The sequence below is a fragment of the Mauremys reevesii genome, linkage group 9 (genome assembly GCF_016161935.1).
Source record: "Mauremys reevesii isolate NIE-2019 linkage group 9, ASM1616193v1, whole genome shotgun sequence".
Lineage (NCBI taxonomy): Eukaryota > Metazoa > Chordata > Testudines > Geoemydidae > Mauremys > Mauremys reevesii.
Window position 1 is genome coordinate 17,167,360 of NC_052631.1, and position 14,663 is coordinate 17,182,022.

Sequence of the window (14,663 nt, forward strand, 5' to 3'; positions counted from 1 at the left end):
GTCCTACAAAAAGTGAAAACTAGGTGAAATTACAAAGGATGAATATAAACAAATAACACAAGTGTGTAAGGACAAAATTAGAAATGCCAAAGCACAAAACGAGATCAAACTAGCTAGGGACATAAAGGGTAATAAGAAAAAATTCTACAAATACATTAGAAGAAAGAAGACGACCAAGGACAGGGTGGGCCCGTTACTCAGTTGGGGGGAGGGAATAACAACAGAAAATGTGGAAATGGTAGAGGTGCTTAATGACCTCTTTGTTTTGGTTTTCACCAAGAAGGTTGGTGGCGATTGGATGTCTAACATAGTGAATGCCAGTGAAAATGAGGTAGGATCAGAGACTAAAATAGGAAAAGAACAAAGTTAAAAATTACTTAGACAAGTTAGATGTCTTCAAGTCACCAGAGCCTGATGAAACGCGTCCTAGAATACTCAAGGAGGAGATACCTGAGCCATTAGCGATTATCTTTGAAAAGTCATGGAAGACAGGAGAGATTCCAGAAGACTGGAAAAGGGCAAATATAGTGCCAATCTATAAAAAAGGATGTAAGAACATCCCAGGGATTACAGAGCAGTCATCTTAACTTCTGTACCTGGAAAGATAATGGAGCAAATAATTAAGCAATCAATTTGCAGACATGTAGAAGATAAGATAAGTAACAGTCAGCATGAAATTGTCAAGAACAAATCATGTCAAACCAACCTGATATCTTTCTTTGATAGGTTAACAAGCCTTGTGGATGGGGGGAAGCGGTAGATGTGGTATATCTTGACTTTTGTAAAGCTTTTATTACTGTCTCGCATTACCTTCTCATAAACAAACTAGGGAAATGGAACCTAGATGGAGCTACTATAAGGTGGGTGCATAACTGGTTGGAAAACCATTCCCAGAGAATAGTTATCAGTGGTTTACAGTCATGCTGCAAGGGTATAATGAGTGAGGTCCTGCAGGGATCAGTTCTGGGTCCGGTTCTGTTCAATATCTTCATCAATTATTTAGATAATGGCATAGAGAGTACACTTATAAAGTTTGTGGATGATACGAAGCTGGGAGAGGTTACAAGTGCTTTGGAGAACAGCATTAAAATTCAAAATGATCTGGACAAACTGGAGAAATGGTCTGCAGTAAATAGGGTGAAATTCAATAAGGACAAATGCAAAGTACTCCACTTAGGAAGGAACAATCAGTTGCACACATACAAAATGGGAAATGACTGCCTAGGAAGGAGTATTGCGGAAAGGGATCTGGGGATCATAGTGGGCCACAAGCCTATTAGGAGTCAACAGTGTAACACTTTGGGGGGGAAAAAAAGCAAACATCATTCTGGGATGTATTAGCAGGAGTATTGTAAGCAAGACACAAGAAGTAATTCTTCCGCTCTACTCCATGCTGATTAGGCCTCAACTGGAATATTGTGTCCAGTTCAAATTGGAGAAAACCCAGAGAAGAGCAACAAAAATGAGCAAGGGTCTAGAAAACATGACCTATGAGAGAAGATTAAACAAACCCAATTTTTTTAATCTGGAAAAGAGACGACTGAGAGGGGACATGATAACAGTTTTCAAGTACATAAAAGTTTGCAAGAAGGAGGGAAAATAATTGTTCTTAACCTCTGACAAGAAGCAATGGGCTTAAATTGCAGCTAGGGCGGTTTAGGTTGGACATTAGGAAAAACTTCCTAACTGTCAGAGTGGTTAAACACTGGAATAAATTGCCTAGGGACGTTGTGGAATCTCCATTGTTGGAGATTTTTAAGAGCAGATTAGACAAACACCTGTCAAGAATGGTCTAGATAATACTTAGTTCTGCCATGATTGCAGGGAACTGGACTAGATGAACTCTCGAGGTCCCTTCCAGTCCTATGACTCTATGACCTTATTGGTTCTGGTTTGGGGCTTTTTTCTTTGAGGCTATATTGCTTGCTTCTGTACAGTCATCTGTGGATTTCTGAGGTGCCTTTTTTCAAGTATGCAGGTAATTTTATAGACTTAACAGCTATGCATATACCAGCTCCATCTATGTGCGGGCACTTCAGTTCAGATGTACTATCCAGCAGTCATTAGTGACACCAGCAAAGACGGATAAGGGGAAAAGAATAGTGTAGCCAATGAAAGTAACAGGTACGCAGAAATGTAGTTACTAAAGTTAACACTGGGCCAAGACAGGGTTAGACCCTCTGCACTATAAGAGCTAGCTCGTAACTTTACATACTGCCCTGATTAAGGGTGTAGCTACATGCCTTCTGCCCCAGGAGCAAACCAGCCTAGACAACGAATTGTGACTCAGTCACCATTTCTCCTCTGGTTCCCACTTGCTCAAGGGGGGGAGTACGTTATTTCACCCCTTTTCATGAAGCAGTTTTCCTGACTTTCGTCCGAATCTGCCTGTGATTTGACAAAAGTTGATCCAACCACCAATGCTTCTGCGAAACATTTCAGATTTGACAAAGCAGCAGCTTACGTTGAAACTGTTTTATTGTAAAATTCCCAACCAGCTATCTTCAGGAACCTTGGGTTCAATTCCCTGCTCTGGCACACACTTCCTGAGTTGATCTCAAAGAAGTTAATCTCTCTGGGTCTCAGATCTTCATCTGTTAAAATAGGAATGGCAGCACTTTACTACTTCACAGGGGTGTTGTGAGGATAAATACCTAAAGATTATGAGGTTCTCAGATACTATGGTAATAGGGGCCACTTAAGATCAATAAGATCCATAGTGTGCTAGGGTGAGTCTGAGGTTGGGAAAGTAAGAGGAAAGCAACCATAGAAACTTGGAAGGCTTAATCTTCAGTTGTGCCAAATTCTAAAAAGAACAGTATGGAAAATGTGGTAACACATTTTACAATTTCTTTCTTAATTGGAGAACTTAGAAAGCCATGGATTTATTTTTCCCTGGAAAAAATCTGTTACAGTCAATAAACTGTGAGGAAACAAATCTTAACTTTTCTTTCCCTGCTCTTTGCGGAGTTACATTTTGTGCTTCTGAAACATCGGCTCATTTGAGACACTCAAAACATTACCTCATCTCTGCACTTGCTGTTGCTGATTTATTACCAACAATTCTGGCTGTGGATCTCCTTAGAGCAACTTCTTCATTTTGTCCATATTAACATAATAAACGTTTCTTAATTAAGGAAAATATTCTAATTATCCTATATTCCCCCCCCCCAAGAAATCACATGCATCTTTACTTGTGAATGTAAAAAACATATTTTAACGTTCAAAAGGGAAATGAGATGTGGAAAAGGGCATGCAGTGTGGACTAGCGATTCTCAAACTTGTTGAGACCAAATACTATTTGCACTTCTGCCTCTGTCACAAATGAGGACTATTAATGAAACCTCTGTCCCTTTATATTTGTTGCTAGTATGGCTTTAGACTTTCAGGGTTTTGGGTAGCATCTTCTGACTAGACTACAGAGTATAAGTAATTTATAGATTGTACATAGTCAGAATCCAAAACAATTATTGAAATGCCAATCCTGATTCAGAGGAAAGACTCTGATCACGTGTTTAAATGTGGCATAAGAAGTGGAGTACCATTAGCTTAGTCTCTAGGTAATATCCTCTTTTCTCTAGAAGGTCCAGATTCAAAAGCTTCTTAGACAAGGCTGGATTTACAGCCTCGGTGCCAGGAAGATTAGAATATAGTGCTGGGTACAGAAGAAGATACCAATTTATGCCAATTGAGGATTTGGCTCTAAAAGTTCAGTATGTTGCATAATTACTATCAAAACTGAACATTTGTCCTGTAAAAAGTCAAATTTTTCCCCATGCATATTTCTTCCTCAACTAAATTGGTTTTTCAAAGGAGCATTGAAGGTATAAAATAGTGTTGTCTAAGAGCCAAACCACTGAATTCTATCTCCTTTCTTCCTGCCTACTTCATTGTTTTTCACTCTTTAAATCAAAGTTTGCTTTGGAAGTTACAATAGCAGGCAAAGTAGAAGAAGTGAAGTGAAAAATATTTCTGCAGAATCATGTTATGGCTTAGCTCTGACTGCTAAAAAGCCTATTTCCACTCCTGATAGTATGGAAGGAGAAAAGCATTATGGATTTTAATTTCTCTCATGAGTTGCTATGCTACAAGCACTGCTCCTTTTGCAATGTAATTCTATATTCAAAATCTTTAGTGCCTAGATGAAACCATTACTACAGTTCATCCATTTTTTTTCTCTGCAGAAACTTAGTTGGTGGTGACTTTGTGAATATTCATTATACGCTTGTTTTTGTTGCAGTGGCTCTTAATACATTAGTTCATCTTGACTGATGCCCTTGACTTTAGGGAATAAATAGCAAAGTAGAGGTAGGTGACAATGATTGATTAGCAATCCTGCTTCTAAGCGAAAATGTAAACACTTCTATATAAATCACTAGCCAAAGAGTCTGCAGAATGCATGTTAGAGGAATTAAGAACAATTTTTAAGGCTGTAAAGCACTCTTAGAACTGCCAAAATGCAAATCTTTACTTGATATTTCTTGTTCATGGTTCACTATGCCATTTGGTACCTACTTCACTCTTTGGGGAAATCCATTTTCTATGTTATGGAAATTTACAATTTTCAGTTATTTGTTTCATAAGTTGCAAGGACCCTTACAAGTTACTGTTTGGAAAGGGAACAAGAAGTCTTTCAGCACAGTGTGGTCAGTTGTCTTAAGCACGGCTGTATAAAACTGCACTTTTACTGCACTGGGATTTGTGTGAACATTTTCCTTCAATTTCAGATATATCTGGGTTTTCATCATGAGATTATGTTTGAGTTTGGGATTTGTTCATACCTGAAACTCAAAAAAGAAGAGAGCCCCTCAAAATTGCTATTTTCCTCCAATCTAATTGTGATGTGAAAACAAGAACCGACCTAGTTTTGAGCAAACTTGGGACATGGTTCAAAAACTGTCTAGAATATTTCAGTGAACCTGCTCTGGATTTGGCTTCACGTATTTGATTTAATTGTAAACATTTTGCACAGTTCTAGTCTTGAGCTTCTAAAAGGGTTAATTATTTCTGATGATGGAGCAGTTTTTCCTTACAAGTGTACTGTCTGTACCCAAGGCATCGAGCATATCATTATGATGTATAGATACTTAAGAGGTATTATCTCACTTGTCTAAATACAATTGGAAGTAGAATTATTACATAGCAAAGGTTCTTAAACTGTGACCTGCGATGCAAAGTTGACTGGTCACATAATACTGGCTCTCCTCCTTGTTTCAAACTGCCTTATTGCATCAGGGTAGCTAAATATACACTCAAAATACTTCCCTGATGTAAAATTTCCATCTAATCAATTGCTTTATTAGCCACAGGGATCTCATGCAGTCACAAATGCAGGAGGAGATGGTCCCAGGGCCGGTGCAACCATTTAGGTGACCTAGGCAGTCGCCTAGGGCACTGGCATTTGGGGGGCACCATTTTCTTCGTCAGTGACCACGGCGGCCGGATCTTCGGCCGCCCCGGTCACCGCCGGCATTTAGGTGGAGGGAGCTGCGGCAGGGAAGCACGGGGAGGGCCGCCTGCAGCAAGTAAGGGGGGGGGCGGCACACAGGGGAACTCCCTGCCCCAGCTCACCCCTGCCCCACCTCCTCCCCGAGCATGCCGTGGCTGCTTCACTTCTCCTGCCTCCCAGGCTTGCGGTGTCTAAGCTGATTGGCGCCGCAAGCCTGGGAGGTGGGAGAAGTGAAGCAGCCACGGCGTGCTCGGGGTGCTCATGCTCGTGTGCGGAGCAGGGGTGAGCTGGGGTGGCGGGAGAGCAGGTGGGGGAGGGCGCAAGGTGGAAGTTTCACCTAAGGTGCAAAACATCCTTGCACCGGCCCTGAATGGTCCTTGTGCTCATCTTTGGAAAGATGTGGTGCACACTATGGAAAGACTTGAATCTTAAGTATATAGAATCTCTTTCCTACAAGATATCACATAACTGAAAAAGAGAAGTCTTCTATTGACTAAGAAAAATCTTGTTTGCGTCAGAGCAGTGCAATATTCTCTTTCTGGCTGGACAAATCCAATAAATGAATGTGGAACTTTTTATTTTTACTTGTAGGAAAATGGATTGTCAGTGGACCATACTGTTTACTGTGGAGTATGAGGGCAGTAATAGCACAAAGCACACATGCTACGATGTTGGCTGAATTACAAGATCACCAAAACATATTGAATAGGAAAAGATTGATTAGTAGTTTTTGGTGACCAGACTTAGACTAAGATATTGAAAGAGAAATTAGTTGGTGTGAATTCACTGAAGCATACCACAAATCATATTGTCATCTATGGAAGCATGCTACAAAGCCTTGGCAAAGACATCATAGTAGCTTTGCAAAGAAGAATAAGTGATTTAGAGGTAGCCGATGATTATTCCAGAAGTCCAAAAGTGACATGAGACACATCCTTTTGCTGCTCAGACTTTTGAGGCTTTTGCAGGATGTTTGCCACATATGTTTATGCTCGAAGAGATTATGGACCTCAGTTGGTTTCAAAGCAATGTTTGGTTTTCCTATGGAAATACAGTGTCACACTCTGCATCAGCTGCTAATTACTCAATGTCAAACTGGCTGGCAAAATGCTTGCTGCAAACACTTAGAGGGGCATTGGAGAAAAATGAGGGAAGAACCCTGTAACAGCATATAGCGAACTTTTTTCATTCAGGTGTGTTCCACAAACCACCCTCCAGAATACTCCGAAGAGTTATTTCTTAAACATCAGTTAAGAATGAGAATTCATTATCTTAGCTCAGATTTAACCAAAGAACTAGATGACATAGCACAGAATAAGAAATCCACAACATAAACAATGCCAGGTGTTTTTGCCTAGACCAAAAAGTGTGTTGATTTGAAATTACAAGGTCAAAAGTAAATAGTGTTGTAATATACTGGGACATATCTGGTTGAGTAAATGGAGAAGAAAGGAAAATATTGATCAGTTATTAGATAATGTTTCCGAGAATAAAAAAAATTGAACACTGGTTACATAATTTCTCTGAACGAAAATCAACATTTTTTTTACTGGCCTTGATGATACCACCAGTGAAATGGAGTCTGAAAACTACAATGGTATTGTAAATAACTAATCTGAATATATAGATTAGGAATAATATCCTAACATCACCACCAGCTTGACTCCAACCAGTTCTTTCTGTTGAATCTTTTGGAATTCAGTAATATTGTGGTTAACCATTCCTCCATATAGAATCATAGACTATCAGGATTGGAAGGGACCTCAGGAGGTTATCTAGTCCAACTTCCTGCTCAAAGATAGATTTTTGCCCCAGATCCCTAAATGACCCCCTCAAGGATTATATCTGTCAGATCATGCATACACGTGGCTGACATGTGAACAAGTGAGGGAGACTCACTCTGTCCCTCTCACTTGTAGTTGTACTTGCTGCATCCCGGGTTTGGAGGCTTAGGGCTGTGTAAAGCAGGCTCTGTCCCTGTGGCAGAGCAGAAATGTAACAACTAAACAGGCAGGCTGCTAATGTTCCCATTATTAGTTAATTGTTCCCATTCTTATTTTTATTATTCTAATTCTTATAATTATTCCCAGTCAATGAAGGCTCCTTTACCTTGCCAGAGTGGTGTAAAAGAGCCTTATTGTAAATGACAGTAACGGAATCCTCAGCTAGGAAGGTTTATGTGCTTTCTCACTTTTTTTTTTCCTGTGCCAGAAAGGCACAAGGGGGTTTGATTACAGCTCAGAATCTATTTTACTTATCCATTTAAAAAAAAATGCAGGATAATAATTAGCAAAACTGTATGACTTTCATGTGTGAAAGTCTGAGCAATTTAAAGCGACATTCTACTTTACAGAACACCAAACACCAAAATAAAATTTAATGTAATTTAAATGAAAATCCAGGATTACAAATGGAATGCAGGGTCTTGGTTACCAAGTATTTGTAACATAACCATCATGTGTTTAGGAAATGCTAAACAGTTACTGTGATTTTTTTTTCTGTATGGTAGTTTAAATAAATTACCACAATAAGGGAAACTGGTGATTATATTGCATTATTTTGACAAATAAAATATGCTGAATTTTTCATTTTTAGCACAGAATTTGGGATTTTTTGGTGCAGAATTCCCCCAGGAGTAACCAATATATGATTTCTAAAGATAGCTACAGTACTTAACCCAAGATTTTAGAATCTGACGTGCCTTTCAAAATCTTGAGAGGTACAAGGTGTGCAAGATGTTGTCAGAAGTCTTAAAAGAGCAATACTCCAGTGTGGAAACTACAGAGCCCAAACCACCAAAAAAGAAAATCAACCTTCTGTTGGTGGCATCTGACTCAAATGATTGAAATGAATGTGCATCAGTCTGCACTTCTTCGGATCGTTATTGAGCAGAACCCATCATCAGCACTGTATTCTGAGTTGTAGCTGAAATCAGTATAGATGAAAACACCCAAAAATATTTAAGTAAATGGTATTGTATTATTGTTTAATAGTGCAGTTAAAACTGCGATTAATCACAACAATTTTTTTAATCTCATGATTAATTTTTTAAGATCGTTTTACAGCCCCAAACAATACATATATTGAATTGTCTTGATGCTGGTTTATTGTCACTTGAGGGAAATAAATTTTGCTGCTGATACCCAAAGCAGCATCTGATTACATATTGTCTTACACTACTTGCTTATATAAGCAAAGCTCTATATGCCTCACTTTTTACAACAACAAGTAAACAGAGGATAAAAAAAACATCATTTCTAATCCAGTCAGTTTAAATAAGTAAAAGTGATTTCAGCAACTACATATGTCTGAGACCATGCAACAATTTTTGTGGTTTTTACAAATCATATTTTCCTATTTTAAATATTTTTCTCACCCCAGTTGCAAGACCCATGCAAATAACTGACTATCGAGAGGAAAAGGCAAAGCTGACTCAAACAAAATGCTGTTAGATATACAAAGTAAACAAACTGGAAAAAATTGAGATACAGTTACTGTAACTGAAATGAGATACAATTGTAGGTATTACTTGTAACAACTGAGGATTGAAAAAAAATTCACACAAGATTTGGGTTGAAATGATATCTTTAACTATAGTGTTTAATTATTGCCCTAGTGGCAATTAATATAATCTGTGACAGGCAGCTTAGAAGTTTTGACCTCTATTCAAGCAAGCACTTAAGGATATGCTTAAATTTACTCATAGGTTTAAACCCCATTGAAATCAGTGGAGCTTAGATTCCCTTTCTGAACTGAGATGCTCTCCTGAATTAGGGATTTTCATACTTGGACTGATAATGTGAAAAAAATGCGATAGCTTCTCTAAGTAATTATTACTTTGAAGGATGACAGGGCCCACGTATTCTGAAACAAAGTGGATTCAGACATTAGCACCATGTATTTGCTGAGACTGGGCATCCAAAAGACAATTGGATTTTATACAAGATGTCCCACTCTGCTGGGAGCTGGGATAGAAAGAAGAAATCATTTGTATTAGACATTGTTTATGTCTGAATCCACTTTGAGGTACTTATATGGCCTCCCCGTACTTGAGTCTCCAATGTAGTTATCCTTACTGAGGTATGGAAGTACTATTATCCTAATTTTATGGATGGGACACAGAGCAACTAAGTGACTTTCCCAAGGTCATACAATACATCTGTGGCAGAGCAGAGAACTGAACCCGTCTCCCAACTTCAAGGCTAACCCGCCAACCACTGCACTATTCCACCTTTCTCATGTGCCCTACGACTTTACCTGCCTATTCCCTTCCTGGGATCAAGTAGAGCACTGCAAGAATTCTGGTCTTGAGGAACTCTAAGCAGGATTTTTGAATATTTCGCTTGTGAAAAAGACAAATAAGGCAGAAGAGATTGGAAAGATGGCAAAATTCACACATGCATACCAAAGAAATAAAGATAAACTGGTAGGTCTAATTTTAGGCCTACCAGCATTAACCATCCCCATAAACAAATTGAGTGTATAAGTCACTTGCCACAGATAGAAGGAGATATAGCACAAACCGAATTTGAGTAATAAATAAAAGTTTAAATGGCTAGGACTTAAGTTTAAGGACCAGATTCTCAGTTGGTATAACTCACTTTGGATTGTCCTTATGCATTCTGCACCAATACTATTTGTTATGTATTGTTCCCCTTTCTATTATCTGTAAAATGAATTACTATGTTCAAATCTTTCTCTTTTCAGTTGTCTATGAGCACAGGTCAAGATTAGAAAAGTCTTTACAGAAGGAAAGGCTTGAACATAAGAAAGCAAAAGAAGGTAAAATCTTGTTTTTCATTTTTCTCAGTTATATATGTTAATTTTATAAATTATGGATCCCTGTAATTCACTGGTAGGTCCACTGCTATAGACAGGTTGCTAGACGCAGCATATTGAATTTCTATTATATAAATATATGCAAAACTCGATAAGGCATATGACCATTTGATGCATGCCATACGGTACTCAGTTAGGCCCCGATTCAGAAACTTGTGTGTTTAAAGTTAAGTACGTGCTTAAAACGCTTGTCCTGAATAGAGATGATTTGTGAATTTGGGTCTTAGTTAAATGTCCTTGAATAACATAGCACTGGACATATACAAATAATATATGGTTTTCTTTTTTAAAAGCCACCCTCTGCAAAAGTTTTAAGAGTACAATACTTTTGGTAACTTTTCTAACTTATTTTTCATGGTGTAAATTACTTGTTTGAAATGTGAAGGCATGAGGTAATGAAAGTCCATCCTGCACACTTCCTAAAAATAGTTGCTGCTAGTTAGGCAATTCATAGGCCTTCAGTTAAAGCAACTGGTTTGATACTAAAGATTAAAAAGCATTAAAAGCTCTTTGGGGTTTTCTTGCCCTAAAATCCTAGATGGTTTTGTGGTGCCATCTAGTGGACAACAATAAATCATTAGTTTTGTAAAGGGCAGGTCATCTTTTTCAGAATTAGAAAATAAAGAGTACAAAGGAACTCACAGTGAAAAGGGGGTGGGAAGCATTTTTGTGTTTTTTTGACTTTCCTGTGTTGTGGCTGAACAGGATTTTAAAGTGTTATCTTCTCATAGGAAAATGCACAACTTAACTTCCCCTTTCCTTTTAATAGCGCTACTGGGCCTTTAAATGTAGTACATAAGACTTCTGAAACACAGTTCTTTTCCCACCAGTAGTCCCAGGCTTGCCTTGCCATACTTTGTACAGTACTGGCATAAACTGTTTTATATGCAAATACCTTGATGATCAGATTTAAAATTCAAAGTATTTCCTTAGTTTTTATAGTTCCTCAGGAAAGCTGTAAATGCAACATTCCCCAACTTTGTAGCTACTTTGTGTGTGGAATTCCCATTTACAAGAAGGTTTTTTGACTTCAGAGTACCTACAAACTCTGGCCCCCAAGCTTTTTTGTCAGTGAAATATTTCTTTTACAGTCTCCTTTTTTATTATTTCCTAGACTTTCTTGTTTATAAATTGGAAGCACAAGAAACACTAAATAAAGGAAGGGTAAGTAAAAAAAAAAATAGAATTGGTAGCAAAGAATAACGATACTACTCCATTTACAAAGGAAAGGATAGGGTCTGTAATTAAAACCATTTGAAAAGATAAGAGACTTACAAAACCCTAATTGAAATAGCCTTGACTTATTCCACTTTTGTTATGTGTGTTAAATGCCCCCTGTTAGAAAGATCCAAATGATCTAGTACGGGAGCGAGTTTCTTTCTAGGGAATTACTCTGGAAAAACAAACGCTCCTCGGCTTATACTATAGTAGCTGAAGTTACTAGTACTCTTTTTATAATAGCTGTCTCCTATCAGCCAGTCTTGACTGGAGAAAACTGAATAGGGAGAGAAACAGAGATAAGAAGGTATCATAAATCCTGTTACTGCTGTCCTTTTCTTATTGGACGGAGCCAGAGTCTGGTAACCAGGTTTTTTGATTGGCAAGTTAAGATCCCCAAGAAAGTTTGGTTTGTGCAATAGCTGCCAGGAGGCAAGTTGAGACTGTCATTGGAAATATATTTGAGGTCTGTAAAGAACTCTTTGTAATGATAGTAAGTGAAAGCATGTTGCTGTTTATTTTGGATCTAAAGTGGGAAGAAAAGAGTCGGAGGAATAGTAGTGTTATTAAAAATACATTATTCTGCAATAGATGCAGTAGTTGCTATACCTGATATATTTCAGAACCAAAAAGAGACCAGGTCAGGTAGGCTCCATGCTGAATTATAATTGCTAGTTTATAGCTTCTGTATAATATTCTTTACAAAGATTGGGAACATGGAAGTGCATCAGGATGAGATTCTGCTGTCCCTAATTAACATTAATATTTTCATTTCTCAGCAAGATTCAAATAGCAGATATAGCACACTGAATGTACAACACCAAATGTTGAAGGTAGGTACCAGAGAGATTCTCTTTTGGGGGTAGCAATATGGGATATAAATGTACTAGTTTTTCTTGGCCCATCTCTAAGAGTAACTGTCTTGTTTCAAAAAGATATTTTCCTTTCATGAATGTACTTCAAGGAAAAACTGATTGATTGCATCATGTATTGAATAGCTATGTTTTCTGGTGAGTTACGTAATTATTTGAGGGGGTTATTGACATGCACGCCACTAGGTAAAATTGGAAAGATTTTGCATATTAGAAATTGTACTCAGTATCCAAAGTAATAAATACTTTGACATAAATTCTGGAAATAGTTTCAAGAATTTTTATAGTTGGGATCCTGCAATCAAATAATTACTCCTTTTGCCATTGTTTTGGGTCAAATAGAATCACTTCAATGCAGATATTATGCACAGACCCATTGAAAAAGATGGAATTTTGTGCATTATTCAGTTATGCTTGTTACAAATATAATATGTAGTGGGGAACATGTACATTAAAATATGCAATGGCAAGTAACTCTGTGTACACAATTAACAGCCCTTCTTAAATGGTAGCTAGCTCTGCTTCAATGTATTTTAATATTAGAAGAATATCTTGTAATTTAATAATTATAGCCTTCTGGTGTTCAGTTATTTTTCATCTTAGGGTACGTCCATACTACCCGCCCGGATCGACGGGTAGCGATCGACTTCTCGGAGTTCGATATATCGCGTCTCATCTAGACGCGATATATCGAACTCCGAACCACCCTCCCGTCGACTCCGGAACTCCACCACTGCGAACGGCGGTGGCGGAGTCGACGGGGGAGCCGCGGACTTCGATCCCACGCCGTGAGGACGGGTAAGTGCTTCAAACTAAGGTACTTCGAGTTCAGCTACGCTATTCGCGTAGCTGAACTTGCGTACCTTAGTTCGAACCCCCCCTAGTGTAGACCAGGCCTTAGATGCAGCTATATGCATAGCAAAAGATTCCTGGAAGGTAACAAAAAAAGAGATGCTTAAAAAAAATGAAATGGCATGTTTAGCTAGTGAAAGTGGGTGTATTTGTAGGATTGCAATTTCAATAGCTAGCCAAAGTTGCGTGGGTTTTTTTAAGTTCTTACTTGAAAAAGAAAGAAAACACAATGTGGGTTAGTTTTAAACATGACCCTTTAAGGTTACTACATCAAAAGAACTAGAATCATTGTCACAGACTCTCATGCCTTTAGGGTGGGATTTTTCAAAAAGTGCTTCTCATTGACAGGGCCGGCTCCAGGGTTTTTGCTGCCCCAAGTGGCGGGGAGTGTGTGTGTGGGGGGGGAACAAACAAACAAACAAAAGCCGTGATCGCGATTGGCGGCAGCTCCACTGCACCGCTTTCTTCTTTGGCGGCAGGTCCTTCCCTCCGAGAGGGACTGAGGGACCTGCTGCCGAATTGCCGCCAAAGATCCCATTGTGCCACCCCTTCCCCTTGGCCGCCCCAAGCACCTGCTTGCTGAGCTGGTGCCTGGAGCAGGCCCTGCTCATTGACCTAACTCTGCTCCATTGAAATCAACAGTTAAACTCACCCTGACATCAGTAAGTACAGAGTATTAGTGTTTTTTAAAATCCCGTGCTTGAGGGAAATTTTCAGAAGTGCCTAAAGGATTTAGGAACAGTCCCATTGCTAATCGTGGGAGTTGTGCTCCTAAATCCTTCCAGCACTTTTGAAGTCTTTCCAGCTCCAGTGGTTTCCTGGTTACTCTTGATGCATATTTATGAGAAACTTTATTAACCATTATAAATTTAAGGGTTCCGCTGGATTTACAGCAATATCTCTGCTATTGCAAGTCTTTTGTTTGGAAACTGTTAGCCCAGTCCAGCACCACTTAAGTCAGTGGAACTTTTGCCATTGACCTCAGAGGAGCTGGATAATGTATGTGAAGAAACCTTTGAGAATATGCTGTAAAGAGTTTTCTGATGTTTCCAATAGAGGTAATATTCCATATTGGCTGTAGAAGCAGCAGACAAGTCATTGACAATATTGCCTGCCAATATTGCTGTGGATCTGGATTTTTAATAGAGATTCTGCCTCTGAGAGGGTATATTCAGCAGCTCTCAGAGGGATATAACAGCTTGCAAGGGGGATGGTAAGTCCCTGGAACAGGGCGCTACAGACAGGGGCGGCTCTAGACATTTTGCCACCCCAGGCACGGAGGGTCCGCTGGTCCCGCGGCTTCGGCAGACCTCCCGCAGGCGTACCTGCGGGAGGTCCACCGAAGCCGCGGGACCAGTGGACCCTCCGCAGGCACCCTGCCTGCCGCCCTAGCAGCGACCAGCAGAGCGCCCCCCGCAGCTTGCCGCCCCAGG

The 14,663-nt window shown here is 39.2% G+C and overlaps 1 protein-coding gene across 11 annotated transcripts in view; it reads left to right on the forward strand.

Moving 5' to 3' along the window:
• GOLIM4 (golgi integral membrane protein 4) overlaps positions 1 to 14,663 on the forward strand; it is a 66,481-nt gene that overhangs the window by 29,744 nt on the left and 22,074 nt on the right. For 9 of the 11 annotated variants that reach the window (XM_039488578.1, XM_039488568.1, XM_039488572.1 and 6 more), the window contains 3 exons: positions 10,157 to 10,231; positions 11,403 to 11,452; positions 12,286 to 12,339. In XM_039488578.1, the coding sequence (XP_039344512.1) occupies positions 10,157 to 10,231; positions 11,403 to 11,452; positions 12,286 to 12,339 (179 nt within the window). Of the gene's footprint in view, positions 1 to 818; positions 861 to 4,240; positions 4,309 to 10,156; positions 10,232 to 11,402; positions 11,453 to 12,285; positions 12,340 to 14,663 lie in introns of those variants that run through there. The other 2 variants (XM_039488574.1, XM_039488575.1) reach the window with 2 other exon arrangements.